Here is a 12,658-nt window from a genome sequence, read left to right as displayed (position 1 = left end):
CTAGAGACATTGTTAAAGTTACCCTGCGCAGTATGCCATCGCTGCAGCCAGCTGAGAACTCCAAGCTCGTCTTTGATAATCTGAAACAACATTTCAGTGAGTTAACCTACTCCTCTATGCCTCTAGCAGATTTCTATAACACACTTCCTCTGGCCGGAGAAAGTCCCATGGACTATTGGATACGCTTGAACAAGGCTGTGGATGTCGCAGATGAGTGTCTGAGAAGGCAGGGGCGAAACATTGAGGACCCCTCTCACCAAGTCACAATGATGCTGGTGAAACACTGTCCCGACCCCGCTCTTGCAAGTGTCCTAAAGTGCAAAACAGCTGAAAAGTGGACAGCAAATGAGATTCAGGAACACCTCGTTGAACATCAGAGAGAGGCTAGAACAATGTGTCAAGCCAAATCTTATCGGCCAAAGAACATTGGTGCACATGCTCAGGCATTAACCACAGAGACAGTCGCTGCTGAAAACCCAACAGACCTTACTGGTTACCCAAAGGCAATGGGGCTTCCATCCTCTCCTCAGACAGAGAGCATCTGCATGCAGTCTCTCATTGGCTTGCTGAACCGTGTGCTAGAACAGACGGCACACACAACAGCAGTCGTGCCACCAAGCAGGGGGCCAGCAGCCATTGTTCAGAGTAGATGTAAAGTCTGTCAGTCTGCCGAACATTCAACTACTGCACACTGTAGACAGGCGAACCTCTGTATGGGCTGTTACAAGCCCGGCCACTGGAAGAGAGAATGCCAACAGCGCCGGCCAAGAATTAACGCTCAGCCACAGTTAGCGCACACACCACCTAACTCTGAGCAAGGTGGAGCCAGTTTAAACTAGATAGCTCACATACGGAAAGGGGATGTGTGAGCGTTGAAGATTCAACCCTTGAAGAAAGTGAAGAATTGAAGGAGATGTATGTCAATGTCTGTAAAGCAATGTCTGATAATTGCACGGTAATTGTTCAGAATATTCACAGAGTTGAGACGTTCAGTGAGTTATTTCACGCACCGGTGACAGTTAAAGGCTGTGCTCAGTTGCAAGGGCTCCTCGATACAGGCTCAATGGCCTGCACGATAAGTGAAGAGGCAGAGCAGAGACAACTATCGGATAGCGTCTTGACCCCACATCAAGAACTCTCACAGCATATCATCCTTGTTGGCTGTGGAGGAGTACAAGTGCGCCCCAAGTGCATGTATGACATGGAACTAAGTCTGTATGGGGTAAAGTGCATGGTCCCAGTTCTGGTGATCACTGGTCAGAAAGACGACATAATAGTAGGCACCAACATGTTGAAACGTGTACTGCATCAGCTGAAAAACGAGAACAGTTATTGGACACTTATCTCGAGCAACACAAAAGGGTCTCCAGATGGCGAACAGTTTCTAGAAATGATGACCAGTCTCACAAGATGGAGGGGTGAAGATGTCCCAGGAAAAGTAGGGACAGTGAAGCTAACTCAGGCGGTGACTCTCCTTCCCAAACAAGAGTACCTGCTGTGGGGAAGACTGCCAAGTAATATGCCCAAGTCACCTGGGAGTACAGTTATGGTGGAGCCTACAACCTCCAGGTGTGTGCCTCGGGGCATTATGGTGGGGAGAGTGGTAACACCGCTATGGGGAGATGGCTGGACTCCCATGAAAATCACTAATATCTCAGACAAACCACTCACAATGAAAAGGAACAGCAAGCTTGCGGACGTCTCTACTTGTGTTGCAGCTGAAGATCTCACACTGTTCCAGGGCTCCTGTCAGAGTGATGCTGGCTCTGTTAGAGTGACTCATGTGAAACAGGACGACAACGGTGACCTGAAAGACAGACTGCAGAAGTCTGGTCTAGGAAATGTCGACATTGATCATTGTGAAGCGAGCCCCTCCACCAAGCTCCAACTTGTGACATTGCTGGAGAAATATCAGGATATATTTTCAAAGCATCATCTTGACTGTGGAGAAGCCAAGGGCTTTGCCCATAGGATCCGCCTCACTGACGACCGTCCCTTCCGTCTTCCATATCGCAGAGTGCCGCCAGCCCACTATCAAAAGCTGCGCCAAGTTCTCACCGAGATGGAGGAACAGGAAATCATACGGAAATCAATGAGTGAATATGCTTCTCCACTCGTGATGGTTTGGAAGAAAAATGGCGACCTCCGGATATGCACAGACTTTCGATGGCTGAATGCAAGAACTATCAAGGATGCTCATCCTTTGCCCCATCAATCGGACTGCTTGGCTGCCCTTGGCGGTAATGCTGTCTTCAGCACCATGGACCTCACGTCTGGATTTTATAACTTGCCCATGCATGAGGAGGACAAAAAGTATACCGCCTTCACAACACCATTAGGCCTGCACGAGTATAACAGAATGCCACAGGGGCTTAGCAACAGTCCAGCGTCCTTCATGAGGATGATGCTGAGTATCTTTGGCGATCTTAACTTCAGCAGTCTCTTGTGCTACCTACAGTGGGGAAAAAAAGTATTTAGTCAGCCACCAATTGTGCAAGTTCTCCCACTTAAAAAGATGAGAGAGGCCTGTAATTTTCATCATAGGTACACGTCAACTATGACAGACAAATTGAGAAAAGAAAAACCAGAAAATCACATTGTAGGATTTTTAATGAATTTATTTGCAAATTATGGTGGAAAATAAGTATTTGGTCACCTACAAACAAGCAAGATTTCTGGCTCTCACAGACCTGTAACTTCTTCTTTAAGAGGCTCCTCTGTCCTCCACTCGTTACCTGTATTAATGGCACCTGTTTGAACTTGTTATCAGTATAAAAGACACCTGTCCACAACCTCAAACAGTCACACTCCAAACTCCACTATGGCCAAGACCAAAGAGCTGTCAAAGGACACCAGAAACAAAATTGTAGACCTGCACCAGGCTGGGAAGACTGAATCTGCAATAGGTAAGCAGCTTGGTTTGAAGAAATCAACTGTGGGAGCAATTATTAGGAAATGGAAGACATACAAGACCACTGATAATCTCCCTCGATCTGGGGCTCCACGCAAGATCTCACCCCGTGGGGTCAAAATGATCACAAGAACGGTGAGCAAAAATCCCAGAACCACACGGGGGGACCTAGTGAATGACCTGCAGAGAGCTGGGACCAAAGTAACAAAGCCTACCATCAGTAACACACTACGCCGCCAGGGACTCAAATCCTGCAGTGCCAGACGTGTCCCCCAGTACATGTCCAGGCCCGTCTGAAGTTTGCTAGAGTGCATTTGGATGATCCAGAAGAGGATTGGGAGAATGTCATATGGTCAGATGAAACCAAAATAGAACTTTTTGGTAAAAACTCAACTCGTCGTGTTTGGAGGACAAAGAATGCTGAGTTGCATCCAAAGAACACCATACCTACTGTGAAGCATGGGGGTGGAAACATCATGCTTTGGGGCTGTTTTTCTGCAAAGGGACCAGGACGACTGATCCGTGTAAAGGAAAGAATGAATGGGGCCATGTATCGTGAGATTTTGAGTGAAAACCTCCTTCCATCAGCAAGGGCATTGAAGATTAAACGTGGCTGGGTCTTTCAGCATGACAATGATCCCAAACACACTGCCCGGGCAACGAAGGAGTGGCTTCGTAAGAAGCATTTCAAGGTCCTGGAGTGGCCTAGCCAGTCTCCAGATCTCAACCCCATAGAAAATCTTTGGAGGGAGTTGAAAGTCTGTGTTGCCCAGCGACAGCCCCAAAACATCACTGCTCTAAAGGAGATCTGCATGGAGGAATGGGCCAAAATACCAGCAACAGTGTGTGAAAACCTTGTGAAGACTTACAGAAAACGTTTGACCTGTGTCATTGCCAACAAAGGGTATATAACAAAGTATTGAGAAACTTTTGTTATTGACCAAATACTTATTTTCCACCATAATTTGCAAATAAATTCATTAAAAATCCTACAATGTGATTTTCTGGATTTTTCTCTCTCATTTTGTCTGTCATAGTTGACGTGTACCTATGATGAAAATTACAGGCCTCTCTCATCTTTTTATGTGGGAGAACTTGCACAATTGGTGGCTGACTAAATTTTCCCCACTGTAGATGATCTCTTGATATTTGCCCCCAATGAACAGCAGGCCCTCAGCAGATTAGAGGTTGTTTTCCAGAGGCTACGGGAGCACAATCTAAAGTTGAGTCCAAAAAAATGCCATCTGTTGCGGAGATCTGTGAAGTTTCTCGGACACATCGTTGACAGTGACGGTGTTGCTGTTTACCCAGAGAAGGTCAAAGAGGGACTTGATGGAAGATGATGGCTGCACTCCTTCAGTTCGCAGAGTGAAGTCGTTCCTGGGGATGGTATTTTATTACCAACACTACATACCAAATTGCTCCTCCATCGCAAAACCCCTGTTTGCTCTCACAGCTGGCCAGAAACGGAGAGGAAAGGCCGGGAAGTACAGTCAGAATGCGGATTGGACCCTTGACTGCGATTCCGCTTTCGCCGGCCTTAAGGGGAAGCTCCTGAATTGTGTGGTCCTTAGCCATCCAGACTTTTCTAAGCCCTTGGTTCTGTCCATTGATGCGTCTCTTGATGGCCTTGGGGCAATTCTGTCCCAGATACCAGAAGGAGAAACGAAGGCACGCCCGATCGCCTTTGCCAGCAAGACCCTCACTGGCTCACAAAAGAGGTATCCTGCTCACCGACTGGAGTTCTTGGCGCTCAAATTGAGTGTTTGTGAAAAATTGTATGGACCGACAATAATCCTTTGACCTATATAATGACCAAACCAAAACTTGACGCTTGCGAACAGAGGTGGGTGGCAAAGCTTTCCCCCTACACCTTCAGTATCAAACACATTCCTGGGGTAAAGAACATTGTGGCAGATGCCCTGAGTAGAGATCCGTTTGCTAAATCAGTGAGCCAAAGGTTGATCAGTGAGCCCTATGGAAGTCTTTTGGCCGAAGCGGAGGGAACCAAAGAGGAGAAAGTCCAAGATCTCTTCCGGAGTAAGACCCAGTGTCTCCAGGCACATGATGCAGGGTGCTGTGTAACTATGGACCCCACTCAAGACAGGCTGGCCGGCAGTCAAGAACCCTCTCATGTGAAATCTGCTTGTGAAGCTCATGTAGAGTGGGAAAGGGGAGCAGAGATAAGAGCAACACAGTTTCTCAATGCTCTTCCCCAGGCGGTGCCCTCAGAACAAGACACACTTCCAGCCCTCTCCATCAGCAAGCTGAGGCACAGCCAGAAAATAGATCCAGTTATCAGGGAAGTCCTGCCACTCATTCAGAGGGGTGAGCCACCACCTAGGCGAGGGAGGAGGAGGTTAGCTCTTACGACCCAGACACTGTGCAAGCAGTGGCATCATCTAAAAGTCCAGGACGGAGTCCTATATAGGGTAACCAAAGACCCATTAAGCAGAGAGAAGAGGTATCAGTTTGTGCTGCCTGCTAGCTTGAAGGCCAAAGCTCTCGCTGGTGTGCATGACTTCGCTGGGCATCAAGGGCAGGCTAGAACAGCACACCTCGCCCGACAGCGTTTCTTCTGGCCGCAAATGGGAAGAGACATCAAGGAATATGTGAAATGCTGCCAACGCTGTATCCTTGCAAAGACCCCTGAACCAGCTGCCCGAGCTCCCTTGGAGAGCATTCGCACTTCGGCACCCATGGAGCTGGTGTGCATTGATTTTTGGAGTGCTGAGGACTGTAAGCAAAGATCTGTCGATGTGTTAGTCATAACAGACCACTTTACAAAATTGGCTCATGCCTTTCCCTGCATAAACCAAACTGCAAAACAAATAGCAAAGAAGTTATGGGATAACGTATTCTGCATCTACGGTTTCCCAGAGCGAATACATTCTGATCAAGGGGCCAATTTTGAAAGCAAACTCATAGCTGAACTCCTCAACCTCACAGGGATTATGAAAACACACACAACAGCATACCATCCCATGGGAAATGGGCAAACCGAAAGGTTCAATAGGACACTTGGCAGTATGTTGCGTGCCCTACCCCTGACAGCTAAGCAACACTGGGTCCAACAGATACAGACTTTGACTTTTGCGTGTAATGCCACCACTCATGAAACAACTGGATATCCTCCATTCTATTTGATGTATGGTCGAGTCCCCAGACTCCCAGTAGACATGGTCTTCAAACAAGTCTTGAGGGATCCAGTCGTGGTGAATTATAAGACCTATGCAGAGAAACTGATGGCGAACCTCCATGTGGCTGCCGACATAGCTCAGCAGCATGCGAGGAAAGGACAGCAACATCAAGCTGATGGCTACAACAAGAGAGTTCGTGGAACCCACTTGAACGCTGGCGACCGAGTTTTGTTAGCTAATAAAGCAGAGAGAGGGAAGAGGAAGTTAGCGGATAAGTGGGAAGCCACTATGTATACCATCATAGACCGGAACCCTCAGACTCACGTTTACAAAGTCAGAGACGAAAGTGGGAAAACAAAAGTTGTTCATCGGAATTTGATGTTGGACGTGAGCTTCTTGCCCATGCCAGAACTAAGCGATGAAGAGATGAATGGAGCTGCCTCGGATGTGGCCAGTGAGTTTCAGCCTCCTTCTGTTGATGCTTTGAGTGGCCTAGCAGTAGATGCTTTTGAGGACCGTACATGTTTGTGGTTAAACGCATCCTCTGACTCTGAGTCTATTGGAGAAGCTGATGAGTCTGAGATGGAGAATGAGATGCCCCACTCTCTGTCCAGGAAGTCTGTTCAACTGACACCCACGAGAGCCCAGTCTAAAGAGGTCAGAGGCCAAGGGGAAAATGAATACTCACCTGTGAGAGACTTGTCGGATTCCAGTGACCCCCCTGATTTGCACATGATTGACACTGACTCTGTTGCCCCAATTGATGTTCCTGACTTAGATGAGACAGGGTCTTCGGACGTCAATTCACCTGTTACACTGATTGATAGTCAGATACCCTCCCAAGTACAAGGGTTTGAAAGTCAGGTTGTCAGAACACGTACTGGCAGGGTTGTTAAGGCAGTCGATCGCTTGATAGAGAACATGGTGCAAAAACCACTCACCAAGGGTTTTGTTACAGGAGTCAGAAGGTCACTGTCTTTCCATTCTTTATTTTAGATACATTTTTGAGATTAAGATATTTTTCTTTATTACCAGTAGTATGACCTGGGTCATGAGATGTTCATATTGGAGGGAAAGTGTTCCAAGATTTCATATGGTGTATAAGGCATCATATTCACTAGAAGGGGCAGTAGCCTGATCAACTGCTGTTTTCTTTTAACTTACTTTGTAAGTAGCTTTATACGCTGTATATGGGAAATGGAGTCCCAGGGCTATCTTGGACCAAGTGGACAAGAGTTTTATTCTATATGTTTTTGGTTATTTTCCACCCTCGGCGTGCGAAGGATTTCGGTGAAATTAAAGAGGGGTGAAAGTAACAGGTCAAAGAATTACAGATTATTGCAACCGTTTATTTTCTATTTTTTATTTTATTTTGTGAGTTGATTTCACCAAAATATTGTATTGTTCAGCATTTCGTGTAGTTTACAGATATTGGGAGAGTTAGTTGTGTAAGTGCGCCCTCTAGAGTGTTGGTTTGGTTATATGCGGAGTTGTCTCATGATTTTCTCAGTCTGCATTCTACTCGACTGAGAGAGGTATGTGTTCACTTCGGCGTGACATAAACTTGATATACCTGTTAAAACTAAAACGTTTCAGTGCACATAGTAACTTGTATGTATATTATATGATGAGTGTACGTACATTTAATCAAGCTGTGTCGTGAATTTAGCTATTTTTGAGAGTTTGAGAAATTGCTAACTTAGCTAACCTCGTGTTTTGTTTAGCTGTAAATTAGCAATCGTCATTCTATCCTCTTGTGTTGAAGCCCACGTTGTTCTTTTTATGTTAGGCGGATTCTGGTCGAGGGTAGAGTTTTGAACATTTTCTCTCCTTGATGTTGAACAGGTATGTATTCCCTATATCAGGTTAAAAATATGTGTTCATTTAAAATGTTTTCATGTATTGATTAGTGTTTAATGGCACTGAAAAGCTCAAATGTGAAGGATTACATGTTGCTTCGTGCATATTACTGTATGTATTACCTATTTGAAAGATGGTTTATGTCATGTTGCACAGTATTAATGTAAAGGCTAAAAGCTCAGAGTTTTTGGCAGAGATAACATGCAATATGACACATACATAAGATATACACCAGATGCGATGTGTATTTTCCAATTATGTTGTATTTTATTCCTTGGATTTTTGAATGTGATTATACTGAGTCTGCATTCTACTCGACTGAGAGAGGCGGATTCTGGTCGAGGGTAGAGTTTTGAACATTTTCTCTCCTTGATGTTGAACAGATTGAGAGAGTTGTACACAATAAAGTGACTTCAAGTACCCCAGTGTCTTGTCTTCAGTGCACCGGAACACAACGCAGTAGTCGGCAACGAGCAGACCGCGCCGGCTACATAGGCTTACCACAGTTTGACAATTCCCAACTGTAGCTGGCATGGTGTGGCATGTTGATGCTAGCATAGGTATATCATTGTTTTATAAATATGGATGCCAGTCTCTCATGAAGAACTCACACACCCATAATTCACCGGAAAGGAGATGAGCAGCGGTGTTGGAGAATGACGACCTACGACCTTAGTCCAAGTCCAGAATAAAGTGTACCTACAGTGCCTTCAGAAAGTATTCACACCCCTTTACTTTTTCCACATTTTGTTGTGTTACAGCCTGCATTTAAAATGGATTACATTTAGATTTTTTTGTCACTGGCATACACACAATACCCCATAATGTCAAAGTGTTTTTGAAATGTTTAAAAATGTATTAAAATTGAAAATATGAAATGTTTTGAGTCAATAAGTATTCAACCCCTTTGTTACAAAAATGTATGCACAAACTACTGTAAGTCAAGTCGCTCTGGCTAAGAGCTTCTGTTAAATTACTAAAATTTAAAAATGTAAACCACAAACACCAGGGAGGTTTTCCAAAGCCTCGCAAAGAAGGCCACCTATTGATAGATGGGTAAAAAAAAAAACAGACATTGAATATCCCTTTGAGCATGGTGAAGTTATTAATTACACTTTGTATGGTGTATCAATATACCCAGTCACTACAAAGATACAGGCATACTTCCAAACTCAGTTGATGAAAGAGATTAAAGAAACTGCTCAGGGATTTCACCATGAGGCCAATGGTGACAAGAGTTTAATGGCTGTGATAGGAGAAAACTGAGGATGGATCAACTTTGTAGTTACTCCACAATAACTTAATTGACAGAGTGAAAAGAAGGAAGCCTGTACAGAATACAAATATTCCAAAACATGCATCCTGTTTGCAACAAGGCACTAAATACAGCAAAAACAAAGTTGCAAAGCAATTAACATTTTGTCCTGAATACAAAGTGTTATGTTTGGGTCAAATCCAATACAACACATTACTGAGTGCCACTCTCCATATTTTCAAACATAGTGGTGGCTGCATGTCATGGGTATGCTTGTAATTGTTAAGGACTGTGGAGTTTTTCAGGCTAAAAAATAAACAGAATGGAGCTAAGCACAGGAAAATCCTATAGTAAAACCTGGTTCAGTCTGCTTTCCACCAGACACTGCGAGATGTATTCACCTTTCACCAGGACAATAACCTAAAACACAAGGCCAATTCTACACTGGAGTTGCTTACCAAGAAGACAGTGAATGTTCCTGACTGGCAGAGTTACAGTTTGGACTTAAATCTACTTGAAAAGCTAGGGCTAGACTTGAAAATGGTATGTCTAGCACTGATCAACAACCAATTTGACAGAGCTTGAAGAATTCTGAAAACAATAATGGGCTAATGTTGCACCATCCAGGTGTGGAAAGCTCTTAGAGACTTACCCAGAAAGACTCACAGCTATAATCGCTGCCAAAGATGCTTCTACGAAGTATTGACTCAGGTGTGTGAATACTTATGTAAATGAGATATTTCAGTAAGATTTTGGTGGGGGCTGAGGTGAGAGGTCCCTGTATGACATGGAAGTGAGGGTGGAGCGTGACCTCAGGGGCTGGAAGTTGGTGTCCCCTCCGCTGATCGCCGTGCTCCTGTGTGGTCCAGCGTTCATGTTAGATGAGGCCTCTGGCAGTAGCAGCACTCCCTGCGGTAGGGGGGGAGCCCCTGGGTCTCCAGGCCTGGGCAGTGTGGAAGAGACCTGGGATGAAGACACAGCCATGCTACCACCTCCCATGGATGACAACACCTCCTTCCCTTGGCTGGGGGCAGCGGGCAGGTTGAGGGAACTTAGGGTATCAGAGGTGGATGGGCTCCCCTCTCCGTGGTACGACATGGTGGATGCCAGGTTGGACTCATATGACAGTGTCCTGGAGAGGTCTTTATTGGCCCCGGATGTGTCCTGAGTTGGCAGGAAGCCCGAGGAGGAACTGGATGCCCCTGCTGTAGAGGGCCAATGGGAGATGGTCATGATAATGGTACTAAGACAGTGTTAGACCACTGAGCAAAGCCTATTAGCTCGGGGAGCTAACACACATCGTCAGGTCTCAGGCAAGATTACTTGTCACTCAAGTGTGGTTCACCGAACCCCCTCCATTAGATGTCACCAAAAAAAGAATAGGAAACAACACTTGAACACACACACACACAACGTACCTCTGAGAGCCTCTATCCTCTCGATCTTCACCTTCTGCACTTCATCAGTGATCTTGGTGATTATGAAGTTGAGCGTACGTCCTTGTTGGATGGACTCGACCAGGGCGTCCAGCCCCAGAGGGTGCTCAGCCAGGTAGTCCAGGAGCATGCCTGTTCTCTTGGTCTGCGTGCTCCTGCAGCTGATCTCCTCTGTGTCGTCCCGTGTCAGGATCTTACGCGAACGCAGGTAGTCAAACTGACGGTCGGCCCGGATCTTGTCACAGAGGTACGGCCGCAGCCTCGTTAGGACCTAGACAGAGAAGAGCAAGATGGAAACTGTGGGTGTGTTTTGTTGAAGGATGGGTTCTAGACCATCTGTATGTTATTTGGGCCATAATTAGTTGATATGTGTTTTATCAAGTGTGTGTGACCAGGGCACTGACTACTGATGGCTATACTATAACTGTACTGAAGTACAGGTAAACGTGTGGACAAAGAATGATTAGAGTAAGGACATGCCTTTGTTAATCATTAAGATTAAGGGGTTAGGTATAATACGCAAAGGAATAACTTTATTTACACTATACACACATATAGGCTACTGTGAAAATTACACTATACACACATATAGGCTACTGTGAAAATGGGGTAGCCAATAGAGGGTTCAGCATAAGTTGGTTACTTTCACTTCTTTATTATGCGCATTTCAACATTTAAAGATCCCATCTCTATAAGTTAATAACATTATGGTAAATAATTATTGTAAAACCGACTCCCTAACAGTTGAATTGACAGTCAGACAAATAAGCCACTTACTTCCTTTTTTATATCGGCCATGTCATCTTCTGTCAGGTGAGGAACATCCATCCTACCTATGGTGTCAAATTAAAGTCTTCCGGGTACTTCACGAGAATAAAAAGGCACACTAAAAATATTTAAACCAAAAGATAGGCTCCGGAACACGGATATTGTATTTTCCAGTGCGTAACTCGTCTAATATCCTATAGTCTAGTTATTTGCCGATACAAAACAGAAGCTTCCAGAGCCTTGGCAAATATAAGTTCTTCATTAGTGAACCGCTGCCAATTATTACTTCCTGATTCCATGGATGAGTTTACGCAAGTCATGTATGGACAATTTAATGATGAGTGCTTTTCATTCAGTAGCGCTATACTAGTCGGCAACTATCGCATCACCACTGTTTATTCCATTGAGGGATAAACAGTATATTCCTGTGTTCAAATAATCTATTGTTATTCTCTGAATTCTACTTTTTTTTCCTTGACATGGTCAAATAACTGAAGCATAGCGTGGTAACTATTTTTCTAATTTGGCACACAGAAACTAGAACCTATGTTATGCTAGCCACAATAGAATTTGGGGAGAGCCGAGGCTACACAGACTCGCCTGCCCAAATTGTTGACGTATGTCGCACAGCTGAGAGTCGAGTGGAGACAAATGGGTTCAGTCAGTCGTCTTGATGAGCCCTTACCAGCTAGCTAGTTTATGCTGGCTAGCTATCAACAACAACAGCATGGCGTAGTTAACTTGTAAAATAAAGTATGTTTATGTCGATGGGCGAGGGAGAGATAACCAGTATTGGTCACCATCTGGAAGTCACCGTGACAGTCCAATTAGCTAACATAACGACAAACCGGTGTTAATAACCAATGTTATTGTGTTGTGTTGCAACCTGGTCTCAGTGCATTTTGTATTCTGTATGGAAATCGAGAAAGGACATTTAGTTGATATGTTACGTTTCGTATGGTATATATGAATTTGTAGACATCACTCATTTCGTATGATATGTTACGAATGACAATTCGTATTATATGTTACGAATTTTCAAAATATACAATATCTTACGAATTTGCCAAACGTATGATATGTTACGAATTCTAACTAGATGGCTAACGTTAGCTAGCTTGCTAACGTTAGCTAGGCTAGGGGTTAAGGTTAGGAGTTAGGTTAAAGGATTGCGGTTAGGGTTAGCTAAAAGGGTTAACCTTTTCACACGTACCAACAAATGGGTGTGATCATTCTACAGTGGTCCCTGCAGCGTACGCTCAAACCGGCAATGCGAGTGCCAGCCAGA

The 12,658-nt window shown here is 44.7% G+C and overlaps 1 protein-coding gene across 1 annotated transcript; it reads right to left on the bottom strand.

Annotated features, from left to right (window-relative positions):
• Positions 1-8,162: 8,162 nt before the first annotated feature.
• On the bottom strand, positions 8,163-12,219 carry LOC311146172 (B-cell lymphoma/leukemia 10-like). Its single transcript, XM_084182664.1, has 3 exons — positions 11,380-12,219; positions 10,585-10,873; positions 8,163-10,371 (listed from the first exon to the last, which is right to left on the bottom strand). Exons 1-3 carry the CDS (start codon positions 11,428-11,430, stop codon positions 9,908-9,910), a joined length of 804 nt encoding a protein of 267 aa, XP_084038790.1. The 5' UTR covers positions 11,431-12,219; the 3' UTR covers positions 8,163-9,907.
• Positions 12,220-12,658: the final 439 nt, after the last annotated feature.

The sequence above is a fragment of the Coregonus lavaretus genome (assembly GCF_964263955.1).
Source record: "Coregonus lavaretus genome assembly, chromosome: 19".
NCBI lineage: Eukaryota > Metazoa > Chordata > Actinopteri > Salmoniformes > Salmonidae > Coregonus > Coregonus lavaretus.
The sequence above is the reverse complement of the archived record's forward strand: the minus strand, read 5'-3'. Positions and strand labels throughout refer to the sequence as shown.